Source organism: Haliotis rufescens, unplaced genomic scaffold, assembly GCF_023055435.1.
Source record: "Haliotis rufescens isolate VD_foot unplaced genomic scaffold, xgHalRufe1.0.p SCAF_1, whole genome shotgun sequence".
In the NCBI taxonomy this organism is placed as follows: domain Eukaryota; kingdom Metazoa; phylum Mollusca; class Gastropoda; order Lepetellida; family Haliotidae; genus Haliotis; species Haliotis rufescens.
Window position 1 is genome coordinate 4,443,292 of NW_025963779.1, and position 13,443 is coordinate 4,456,734.

The window sequence follows — 13,443 nt, forward strand, 5'->3', positions numbered from 1 at the left end:
TCTCAAAATTAGAAATAGGGGGCGCTTATTAGAATATTATTTTGAGTTGAAAGATCGTAAATTTCGTGGTTTATGCTAACAGCCTGAAATGTTTACATACGACAGATATATTTTTCAAGAATTTAATTGCCCATATTGAAGGGTGATATAAAACACGAGTGCGTATTATACACGAATAAATAAGTCTTGTGTACATTGATCAATCGGAAGGGGTGCTGATTGGGATTGTTCACTTGCCAATATATTAGCAAATATCGCCGTGGGCGCTTATTAGAGCGGGGCGCTTATTACGTCGAATACGGTACATGGTATCGAGATAGGATTGACTGCCCAAATAATCAGAAACTTGGGAAATGAAGAAAACAATAAAATGTGCTGTTTCCTTAGTTTCTGTCGAGAGTCATAGTACAGTGTTCCCTCAGTATTGTGACTTCAGGGGTAACTCGGTTATAGCGTGCGGGACCGCATGGCTCCCAAAATTTACTTACATTTTTTAGTGAAGTCAAGTTTAACACTGACAATGTTTTTCCCCATCTCAAAAACCATTATCAACTGATCACCTAGAGCATGTAACACTGGTCATCTACCCTCTACAACTCCACCTTGGTTAAACCGCTGATCATCTATAACGCTCAGCAATTGTTTGGACCCCGAAGGTAGCGAGGGATCACTGTAGTTTAAGAGTGATATGTAAGTCAAATTACTTGAGATATGCATGAAAACGACATACCTTATCGAGATTAATAGGAACAGGGACACAGCAGGTTGTTTACATGATAGACATTAAGAATTATGGGATACTGAATGTCTGCCTCACCCTATCGCTATGGTAATTACCTGAACACCTTTTTTCCTAGAGAACAGATGTACTACAATCTTAATTCAGATGGATTTTAAAATGAAACGACTTAAAAAATAATTATTTAATTAGTTAACATTCACCCTCCATATTAAAACTCAATGAAATCTAAACTTCACATTTTTCTCAGCACTGATCAATATTCTGTTTCAAATTTTGTATTTACTATATATAAACTGCTGGACAAAAGAAGGTATAGACTTGAAAATTGGATTTGACAAAAAAAATTATAAATGTTATGAAAAGGCTGAAAATGTAAGGTCCACAACACAACAATGATATGGGTGTATACTTTCTTTTGCCCAGCAGTTCATTCTTCTCTTGCTATGAATACAAACTCACTGTCAAGCCCCATGCTTCAAGCCAGCCAGAGGTTTATAATACCCAGGATATTCAGGGTCATCTGTTGAATAATCTCTCGGATTAAGTCGTCTCCACCGGATCATAATAAAACTTAACATGTACTGGGTTTCATGTTGTTTATTCTCAACTAGTGCAGGGCTGACAACAAAGCTTGGCACTGTAGTGGATGTCATACGTACACCACAGTAGTCAAAGGGAACACTTCAAAAACCAGGACACTGTCTAGAGAGTGCCAACCCTCCCTCCCATCTCTCTCACCACTTAATTTGTTTTGGCATCCAATTTAAGAACTCTTGAGTCATAACAGTGTAAACAGCTGGTACATAAGAATTAGCCTTGGATTTTCACATAGAGTGCAGGACCATGTATGCTTAAAGCTAAGGTTAACTCTCTTATTGATCTGCCACTCTGTATTCAACACTGAAATATTGGCACCTAGAGCTGGGATGATTGACTTGGGTACTCTGATACTCTGGTACTCTGGTCAGGTGGGTCCTGAGTAGCAGCTGTGTACCCACAGGACTACCCAGACCCATGGTTAGTCACATGATATATTGTTTAATGACAAAAATGATCTGAAACTCTATGGAAACACAACAAGTCCTTAATGTTAGCATTTCTTTCTTACACCCATTCCTTCTGACGTTTTGTTTTGAATAAAGATTAAACTTCAGTCAACTTCAGTGTATGCATGACCAGATCCTTTTATCTGTGTATCTAAATACATTTCGCCAGGGCTAGTCAAACTATTCCCAATCGGACAGTTTGTACCCATCTCTTGAGACCTACAGTGGGTAGCCCGTAGGGTCAGATGGTAAGGGGTCGGGTACCCAGGTAGGGTCAGCTAATAGGGGGGTGGGTACCCGGGCAGTAAATTTTGACTCGTCCCAGCTCTATTGCCACATGTACTGCAGCATCCAGAATATCACTTACAGGGCTCGGCATCCGTTGTACCAAAAGGGGGTTGGCACCTTCTGTCTAGGGTTGGACATTCGAGTTAGACAAATGCTGTAATTTGTAGCATGTTATTACGATAGAACATCATATCCACATATGAATATGATGAATTCTACAAGATATGCATATAGGCAAAATAGTATTTTATTACATTTTATCCTGATGATGAGAGTTGCATGATTTACATCATCTACAACCCATTAAACAGGTAAACTGTAGTATACAACAATAATTCATTATCACATTAACATATTATTTCATTTCACTACATTTGAAAGTCTGATAAAATTTAGTCATTTGGTTAAAATGAGAAATGTCTTGAACAATGCTCTAAAAGATGTAGATTCTAAGGCTTGGAACATGAAACATTACTGCTTGGAAATAGTGCATTACTGTGAATGGATATGTTGTTCATCATAACGCAGTCTGCCATAAGACTACAAGGGAAGATGTCTAATGAACACAGTTCCAGGCTTTGCAAGACTTATCAGCCACTAGCACTGACGTCTGGGCTGAAGACTCGTGACCACACCACCGCCTTCCTGAAGTCCTTGCAGTGTCGGAGCATATACAGCGACTCTGAAATGGAGGTTACTCAATTTTATAAGGGCAAAATACGGTACCATGGAAACAGAGCCTCTTGCATCAATGTGATGAAGATGGGGTGGCCATGTGTCGAATCTACCAAAGATCCACATGTATATACAAATCTCATTTCTGGTCAATCATATTATCGGAATATTGCCCAAAGTAAACTTAACCAAACTTACACTTTCATCAGCAAAAAAGACCTGAAAGTAATGAATTAACTAAATATAATTCAGACATAAATGAAAAGTTATTTTTTTCAGTGTCATTATCAAATCTCTTGTCATGAAGGATGTGAATGACATGACTCGATCTGTGAAACTCATAAAGTAGTTTGTTATTAGTATTGCTAATTATTGTTTCATTGCTTCAAATATTGCTTCATCGACACTTTGAATCTTTTTGTGGCAATACTTCTTCATGATCTCAACCAAACTAATGTAATCACAGTACTGACCTCTGGTTTGTTTCCTGGAGACAGGGGAGACAACTTCTGTGGAGCTCTCAGACAGCGTCAGCAACCAGTCAATTGCCTTAAGGTTGAAGACATTATTCATTGTCAGTAGGGCAAAGAAAATACATGTTCAAAGACAGTGGTCTGTACAGTGCAATAATTAAAAGACAATTCACATTATATTTCTAAATTTTTATTTCAATCATCTTTGATTAGATGAAATGTGAGTTGGATCGAGAATGAATGAAAGGCTGCTAACTGTCCCATCAGCTATTTTCGGTCGACATGAGCATTGACGATAAACAGTAAATGGCTGTCTATATATTTTGACCATAACAATACATGTTTAATTCTGTCTAGGTAGGGTAAGCCTTGTGGTTAAAAAATTGGCTCGTCACGCCGAAGACCGAGTTCCCAACATGGGTACAATGTGTGAAGCCCATTTCTGGTGACCCCTGCCTTGATATAGCTGGAATATTGCTAAAAGCGAAAAACAAAAATCACTCACTCACTCATTTTCTAGATAGAATGGGTACAGATCACACACACACACACACGCACACACACACACACACACACACACACACACGCACACACACTGGGCTGTCCAGAAAGAAGATCAAGTTGTTACAAAGTGTAACCTGATGGTGTCATCATACACCAACCTGCCTGGATTGTTTCACTACTATCAACCATAAGTTTGCATTGCTTAGATTAATATATTTACTGCCTGCCATGACAGAGCTGGAATACTGTTGAATGCAACATCTGTGATCAGACATTATGATGTCGGACTAACAATTACATACCTTGGACATGATTTGATCCCAGGGCTCTCGCTCCAGCCTAGCTATGCATCCAGGCAAAAAATCAAGACAGTCTGGCAACATTTTTGCATAGTCAGCCACCCAGTTGTCTCCCCCTAGTGTTTCATCCCCAGTGGTGAGTCTGAAAAGTGATGGCTCCACACCAGAGATGGCTCCTGCTGCGGAGTTTGTCCACAGACATATCGCCCTGGCAACCACTTCCACAGCACACTGCATGACCTGGACAAACAGGTCAACAAGGTCAGAGTTGTCAAGTATTGTATTGAGGCTCCGTTTTGTTTGACCAACAGAATACAGAAATAATCCACAAACAAGAAAACAGCATTATTATTATTATCCCCCACCACATGGCAAATGAGAATTTTGTTTGTTCATATAGTAGAAGATACATGGAGAAAGGACAGAAACTCCAGAACAAAAACATTACGGCATCAGTCGAAGTTCACTGGAACGCCTTGTGAATGGCTTAATTGCAAGCACTAAAAAAATGATAAAATCCACTGTGAAGTAGGCTGGTTCAGGTGCCACTTGTAAATTGTGGTTTGTGTTATTTTTCACAATATACCTAGTACAAGTTCCTTTGCCAAGTGTTATACATCTCAATTATGTAATTATGGTTCTCAGACAACCCTACATAGATCTTTTTGTAGAAAATCCAAGAAATAGCAATTTCAGTACTCTGTTATGGATAATATGGAAATATGATCCAGAAAAGAACACTACAAACCATCTAGTTCTTAAGTTACTCTCTGGGAATGAAAGTAACCTGTATTTGGGTTTAGTCTAACTTGTTGCCAAGGAAAAAGGCACTAGTTCAGCATGTGTTTCATACATATGCAAAGTTTCATAATAAAAAATTAAACTGTTTCTGAGTTATGCTCTGGAATCAAATGCTACTTGTATTTGAGTCCACTTTATTGCCAAGAAAACAGAAAAAAGTATTATTTTTAGAAATACCAAAACATCAAAAAGCACCAGTTCAGCATGTGTTCGGCACATATCAAAAGTTTCATAATAAAATAGTAAACGGTTTCCTAGTTATGCTCCAGTAACAAACGTTACACATATTTGAGTCTATTCCAGTTTGTTGCCATGGAAACAACAAACATAATTTCTTAGAAATACCAAAACACCAAAAGGCACAAGATCAGCATGTGTTTGATACATATGCAAAGTTTCTTAATAAAATATTAAATGGTTTCCGAGTCATGCTCCGAAAACGAAAAGTGATAGACGCACGCATGGACAGACACTACCTATTCTTATATACCCTTCCTATTTCATGACGGAGACCATAACCAAGAGGTGAAATATACAATAAACGTGGTTGCATCATAGCAGTATCACTATCAGTGTTTCAGATTGAATGTGGGACACTAATTTACAAATTATTTCCTTTGGGCCTTATTCCATCGACTGATCTTTGTCCTTTGTGTGTTGTTAGTCCCATATTTTTAAGATGGCCATACAAAAGGCACAGTTCTAAGATTTGTAGAAGGAATGCCAGATTAGGATCTGACCTCTATGTGTGGGGGTGCCTGGTCTGGCAAGGTTGTGTTGCCAATGGCGATGTTGCGAATGTGACCAAGCAGTTCCAGAAGCCACTGTGTGCGGTTGACGGGTCTGGTGTAGTCGGTGGAACAGCCCGCCATCTGCTGGAAGCAGTGAGCCAGCAGGTGCAGCAACACTGTCTTCTCCCTAGACACAGAATCAGGCATTCAAACTCACGTCCAGCAGGTCGTGGTAGCTAAATTACACAATCCTGCAGTGAATTTACAAATTTAGACAATTGGGGCCCCCATATATGCCCACATCTGATGGATTACCGTAAGTACACATCGACATCGGGTCCTACATCTGATGGATCAAGTGCACATCGACATGGGGTCCTACATCTGATGAATCAAGTGCACATCGACATGGGGTCATACATCTGATGAATCAAGTGCACATGGGGTCCCACATAGACTTTGAGTGCAGTGAGAAAAGTGTTCAAGAAATTCTATAAAAGGTTGAACTCACGAGTGTTGACTGTGAATGATTGCGTCGATGCAACTGTTCAGTAGCGCTACAGGCTGGCGGCCATTTGCAATGAGGTAACATCTGACAAAAGTGCCTTTCACGAATGTCCGGACTTCACTGAAATCCTCCAGTGTTACCTCATCCAGGATCTCATCCGGGAGGTTGGACAAACACTCCGACATCTGGCAGTACAGCGCCACCTGGTGACAACACGGCATTTACTGAATACGTATAATCACTGTTTTCCTTAAGTTTGAGAAAGGATTTGAAAACATAATATTCACTGGAAATAACTCAAAATTATGTGATGTTTCTAGTGTTGAAAGGGAAGTAGGGCGAGAAAGTAAGAGTTCACGTTCGAACTAACAAGATTACTCGTAACATACATACTTGCATTGTTGCTTACAGAACAAAAACAGAAGTAAAGATAATCAACAACGGTTGTTCCAAACTATGACTCACACAATTTCAGACACAATGTTACTACATTTAGCATTGATTGTGCAAGATGACTAAGTCAACTGAATTGAAATTTCAGTCATGTCAGAGCATTGCACCTTAATGAGGGAGGAAGGCCCAATTCAATACAAGTTTTAGCTGTTTACAACAACGATAAAAAACCAAAAGTAGGGATTAGGTACAGACAAACCAATGATCAGGGATTTGAACAAATGTTTGCTGACCCTGTCATGCAAATCTGCACAGTGAATTGTGGCCCCTTAAACCCCTGGGCAGCCATGTCTCACTCTGCAAGATGATACAAAATGGACTCTGAATTTGGTCTAATGTAATACACAAAAGCGACATTCCTTTCCCAGTCCTGTAAATATACACAGTACCTGCAGGGTAGGCGTCATAGCCTTGTAGATGACTTGGGTGGCAGAGTAGAGGATCTTGGTGACAGATTCAGGTGGGTCCTGGACCTGCAGGGCAAGGTTCAAGCCTCGAAGTACACACACACACATTGGCATGTCGTTGTCAGTGAAAGGATCCATACATCCGCGCTCCAGGAATGTCTGCAGTATAGCAGGGCCCACAGACTTGATGAGGTAGGGCAGGGACTGGTACAGGAACTCCTTGCATTCCATCTGTTATAGAGATTATATATACACTGGTGACTATAAAACTTATACACTGGTGACTAAAGAGATTATACACTGGTGACTATAGAGATTATAGTCATTATACACTGGTGACTATATAGATTATATATACACTGGTGACTATAAAACTTATACACTGGTGACTAAAGAGATTATACACTGGTGACTATAGAGATTATATATACACTGGTGACTATAAAACTTATACACTGGTGACTAAAGAGATTATAGTCATTATACACTGGTGACTATAGAGATTATACACTGGTGACTAAAGAGATTATACACTGGTGACTATAGAGATTATATATACACTGGTGACTATAGAGATTATACACTGGTGACTATAGAGATTATAGTCATTATACACTGGTGACTATAGAGATTATACACTGGTGACTATAGAGATTATACACTGGTGACTATAGAGATTATACACTGGTGACTATAGAGATTATAGTCATTATACACTGGTGACTATAGAGATTATACACTGGTGACTATAGAGATTATACACTGGTGACTATAGAGATTATAGTCATTATACACTGGTGACTATAGAGATTATACACTGGTGACTATAGAGATTATAGTCATTATACACTGGTGACTATAGAGATTATACACGGGTGACTATAGAGATTATACACTGGTGACTATAGAGATTATACACTGGTGACTATAGAGATTATAGTCATTATACACGGGTGACTATAGAGATTATACACTTGTGACTATAGAGATTATAGTCATTATACACTGGTGACTTTAGAGATTATACACTGGTGACTATAGAGATTATACACTGGTGACTATAGAGATTATAGTCATTATACACTGGTGACTATAGAGATTATACACTGGTGACTATAGAGATTATACACTGGTGACTATAGAGATTATACACTGGTGACTATAGAGATTATAGTCATTATACACTGGTGACTATAGAGATTATACACTGGTGACTATAGAGATTATACACTGGTGACTATAGAGATTATACACTGGTGACTATAGAGATTATACACTGGTGACTATAGAGATTATGCACTGGTGACTATAGAGATTATACACTGGTGACTATAGAGATTATACACTGGTGACTATAGAGATTATACACTGGTGACTATAGAGATTATACACTGGTGACTATAGAGATTATAGTCATTATACACTGGTGACTATAGAGATTATACACTGGTGACTATAGAGACTACAACTGGTGACTATAAACAATGAAGGCTGCCAAAGCTCAGTGAGTACAATTTGTCAGTGTGATCATGACAAGGATACCCACCTCCAGAGAGTTGAAAAGTGGCGGTGTAAGCCACGATGAGATGAACATGGCTGCTGTTGGAGCTGACAGACTCTGAGAGACGGCCATCTTGAAACACAGACACCTCACACTTGTCCCTGAACAAAACTAAGGTATTAGAGCCAGTATACACGGTATAACATGAAAACAAACATTTTGCAAAATTCAAAATGTTTTCACAAATGTTAAATGATACAAATTTTACATACCAAAGTTGACTCTCATGAAAGGGGAGAGAACTCCTGCCCAGTTTACAGGTGGCAGCACTTGTTTGACATCCTCCTGGACGGCAGTCAAAGCCACCTTGACATATTCTGGTGGGATAACCTCAGGTCCTGCAATTATGTTTAGTAGACAGTATACAGTGTTCATAACATAGAAAATATAGGGGAATGGTTGTCCCAGGTACCACAATATGCCGTGCAGAGTTGCATCCCTTTTGGCATGCCAGAAACCCATGATTTCTAGTTTGAACCCAAAATTTGCCCTGTTTATGTTTCTAGGTTGTCAGCACCATACCCGTGCTCACAGGTTTCACTAAAGCGGTAAACGCAAAGACCTGCATCAGTTCAATCTGTCCTCCACATTAAGCTGTGATATAACTAGAATACTGTACAAAGCGACGTAACTCACTCACCCATGCACTGATATACGGTAATGTATTACTATGCTAGATTCAGTAATAAGATCCCATGTTCAAACTTAAGGTCATGACATCATATGATCATAATCAAGAGAGTCGTTGGTATGAAACGGAGGAATTGCCACTTTGTATTGATGGAATTGTTAATTGCAAGACTGATACACTTCTTAAACTTTAAGTTTAGTTGATCATGAAACTAAATGATCATTCAATTATATTTGATCAATTTGAAACAGTACATGAAAAATCATATGTTCTGAAAGTAATGGAAATTCTTGCTGTAGTCTGTACCTGGGACGTGTTATTATCCTACCTTAAAACTAAAACCCAATTAATAATGCAGCGTTATGGAGCAAGGCCTGGAGGTTACCTCTCTTCCCAGCCTCGATGAGGAGATCCACCAGGGCCCGCAGGATGCTGCTCTCGGGCAGGTAAGCATAGCTCGGTGGGACTGTCCAGAAATACATGCACAGTGGACATGATACAGCACTGTCACTTCTTACAACTCACACACATATTTAGTCATGAATCTATTTTGAACATCTGTAAACGTTTATTTTCTTTAGTTTAATATTTTTCCTTTTCTGTATACTGTGCACAATGATGATGAAAGGTATTGATCAGAGTCATACATCTAATGAGCCAGAAGAATAGAGCCACAGGGCTCTGTACTATAATATATCAGAAAGGAAAAGGTGAAAGAGGATTAGCAAAATATGTGACAGAAGTATCTACTAAACAGAATCCTTACAGCATGTTCATTAAGTAACAATGCAGCAATGCACAAGGCCTATTGGCACTCGACTTTCAGACAGGTGAGCTTGACAATATGAAACAAACTACAAAAGTATATTTGCCTAATAACCTCCCTGTAGCAATATTCAGTATGTATTTGCGTGATATTAAACCTCCAACTCAATAGTCAGTGTGTATTTTTGTGATATTAAACCTCCCACTCAATATTCAGTATGTATTTGCGTGATATTAAACCTCCCACTCAATAGTCAGTGTGTATTTGCAGGTTGACCTACCGCTAGCTCGGGTCTCCGTGATGGCACACGCAGACAGATAGAGATGTCCCAGCATCCAAGCACTGTTACTCTGAATGCCAAGGTCACTGGACTTAGCAACGACTGAAGTAGCCATCTTGATGACACTATCTGCATCAACATCAGTTCCAAGGAGAGATGTCCCACTGCCCTGAACCTGTGCATGACAGTTGATATTAACACCAGGATTGGCTGTGCTGGTCCATCTTGACGGGGAAAATCTAGGGGTTACTTTTTTCCGAGGCAATGGAGTTAACTGACTGTAGAAGTCCAGTTTCCACCCTTGCCGAACTAGGTTGGAATTATTGAGTTATATTTTGGCTGGACTAACAAGTCTTTGCATAGTCCAATCAAAATCCCGTAATGAAATCGACATCATGTTCACAAACAACATGACAACTGCCGTGCCAAATTTGATTGCAGGATTTGAAGAGCATGTGTACTGTCAACAGGACATTGACAGATATTTTCCAAATCTTTTCACGTTTTTTATCAAAGTGCTCGACTGATTTGAAGTTCTTCGCATGGTAAACTTACTTTTTTAATTACAATAGGATATTTATTATTGATGAGAATGTTGTGACTGGTGACTATTGTTTGAAGAAAATGCAAGTGAGAAGTGGAATCTGATTGGTCAATAGGAGGGACGTAGAAGGGAAATAATGCTAAACATCCACTGGTGGTGCTAGAATCAAGCCCAGAAATTCGAGCCTAGTTCAGCAAGGGTGGAAACTTGACTTTTAGAATCAGTTCACTCTCTTGCCTTGGGAAGATGGGGTGTTAAAACCCTGGCCCTTCATGCTTCAAACTTGACCCTTATTGAAGCCCATCCTCTGTGTCCACCAGTAGCCTGTATTGCTGGAATGCTGTCTGAAGCGGTATAACCAGTCATTCACCATCAGTCACTGAGATGAGGGCTGATAATGAGCATACACTCAGGGGGCGACGTTTGTTCAACTGTCCCATTCTTAATTTTGATGGACCTCAGATGAGAGAGCGACATGATCATGGAATACCTTAACTGTCTTAAAAAACAGGACTGTGAAGTTTCAAACCACTGATTAAATAAAAATTAACATTGTTTTTAATGTGCACTATTACTTCATTGCCTCCTAACATACACAGTTTCACCAAGAATATTCAGAAAAGTCTATGAGTTATGTTTCCAGAAACAAACCTTGTTGTCTTGGAAAAGCAAGAACTAAACAACTGTATTTGACGTAATAAGCGCCCTGTTCTAATAAGCGCCCACGGCAATATTTGCTGCTATATATTGGCTAGTGAACAATCCTTCAACCCTTCCGATTGATCAATGTACTGAAGACAGGGTTCGCGGGGTAAACCTTGGCTCCCCAAACTTCATGAAGAATTTCCCTAAAATGCGTGTTAATGCAGATAAAGTGACAAGTAAACTGTTGAGATTTAATTCCCAGTCGCACCCCTTCAGTAAATTCAGGTAAACGAACAGTTGATAATAAATGAACTTAGTCAATACAAATGTGAAATTTGAAGTAAAACATCACAAGACATGATTTACCGATTAAATTGTCGGATCCCAATGACAGCAGCATATCAAGGAATCACTGCACTTAGATACCGCAGTGGCTGTGTATACTTACTGACACCAATGTCCTCTCTATATACTTACTGACACCAATGTCCTCTGTATATACTCACTGACACCAATGTCCTCTCGGAGAACTTAGATACCACAGTGGCTGTATATACTCACTGACACCAATGTCCTCTCGGAGAACTTAGATACCACAGTGGCTGTATATACTTACTGACACCAATGTCCTCTGTATATACTTACTGACACCAATGTCCTCTGTATATAATTACTGACACCAATGTCCTCTCTATATACTTACTGACACCAATGTCCTCTCGGAGCCAATCAGAGCCATCAAACCATTCAGTGTGGACACCTTCTGTCTTGGCGGGGTTTCCTGTACACAACAGAACTTTATTGTTATTGGTGGAAAATACAGAGCTTGACTGAGGTTTCAAATGTTAATTTTAGCACCATCAAATCTACTACTAACATCTGACATCATAGTCCATGATAGAGACGTGTTCAATTTCAAACCATCTTGTATGTGTTCATAAAACACTCTAAAATATGTTTTCTGCATCAAAAGTTGTCACACAATGAACATTCTACAACCTTGGCACCGTTCCACAAAGTGATCTTAGAGCTGCGACTATCGTAAGCCAGTGTTAAAGTATGGGAGTTACCATCACCTTAGCGCTAAGATGGCTTTGTGGAGTCTACATTTTGTGACCTATAATATTTAATGCCAGAAGAAATCAGGATTGAAAAGAAATATTTCTGTTGTGATGCAATAACTTGAATTAGATGCATATTATTCAAGAATTGACTTTCACTTTGTGTGAGTTTAGTGAAATATGAACCTTCACAGAGTGAGGGCCAAACCGTATGAACGTCGGGGCTTGCAACACAATGAACTCACACAAAGTGAAGTTCAATTCTTATTATTTTTATATCACTATTCTACACATCGAGGTATGTATTACACAATTTCATTTAGCATATGTGACTTCATGTTTACACTGACAGCTTTACTATAACCAGCCGTAACACAGAATAAAATAGTTCATCGAAAGGAGAGGCAACATGAGCATATGTATGCTCAACTTGCTCTACAGGAACATCTTTTGTAGTATGGGAAAAAAAATATATCATCATTAGGTGAGAAAAATCTCTCAAGAACTACCTCAGTAAGTCAGTCACAGTGACAGCAGGTAGTAATACATCTAGATGAAGTATGGGACGTTAGTATGGGGGACATGATAAACATGACGGGAGATATTTCTGAAGTTGTTCCTTAACCTGTGGCGATTACAAGTGTAAGACATCATTGATTAATTGGCTGATCATTAAAAGGTAATTATAAAAATGTGTCAAATAAGTACTTAGGTAACTTTATAGATTTTGTTGTGGGCTGTCACTTGTGTGTCAGACACAGATCAAGTGCATAGTTTGACTTGATCATTTCTTCATTTTGTTCATTAGGATGGGTTGAAGTGAGGATATTCTTGAACGGGCTTTCAGTCAAGCCCTCTGACTTATCCCATGCTAAACCACTAAGTTCAAGATAATAAGGTCAAAATGATTGGAAAATAGCCTTCTGTATCTATTTGTGCTAGGGAATTCCCAGGGGTTTCCCCAGGAATGTGGAAGTTGTCCATCAGTGTTTACCACATCTCAAGAATACAGTCTCATGAAAAATGCA

General features: G+C 39.1%; 1 protein-coding gene across 1 annotated transcript in view; it reads right to left on the reverse strand.

Moving 5' to 3' along the window:
• Window positions 1-1,160: 1,160 nt before the first annotated feature.
• Window positions 1,161-13,443, reverse strand: part of LOC124150101 (focadhesin-like) — a 586,265-nt gene continuing 573,982 nt past the window's right edge. Inside the window, exons 30-40 of the mRNA XM_048398021.1 lie at window positions 12,058-12,135; window positions 10,166-10,340; window positions 9,505-9,585; window positions 8,701-8,826; window positions 8,474-8,589; window positions 6,910-7,158; window positions 6,071-6,270; window positions 5,569-5,746; window positions 4,031-4,267; window positions 3,225-3,300; window positions 1,161-2,758 (exon numbers count right to left, since the gene is read on the reverse strand). Of these exons, the coding sequence (XP_048253978.1) occupies window positions 2,667-2,758; window positions 3,225-3,300; window positions 4,031-4,267; window positions 5,569-5,746; window positions 6,071-6,270; window positions 6,910-7,158; window positions 8,474-8,589; window positions 8,701-8,826; window positions 9,505-9,585; window positions 10,166-10,340; window positions 12,058-12,135 (1,608 nt within the window). The 3' untranslated portion in view covers window positions 1,161-2,666. The remainder of the gene's footprint in view (window positions 2,759-3,224; window positions 3,301-4,030; window positions 4,268-5,568; window positions 5,747-6,070; window positions 6,271-6,909; window positions 7,159-8,473; window positions 8,590-8,700; window positions 8,827-9,504; window positions 9,586-10,165; window positions 10,341-12,057; window positions 12,136-13,443) is intronic.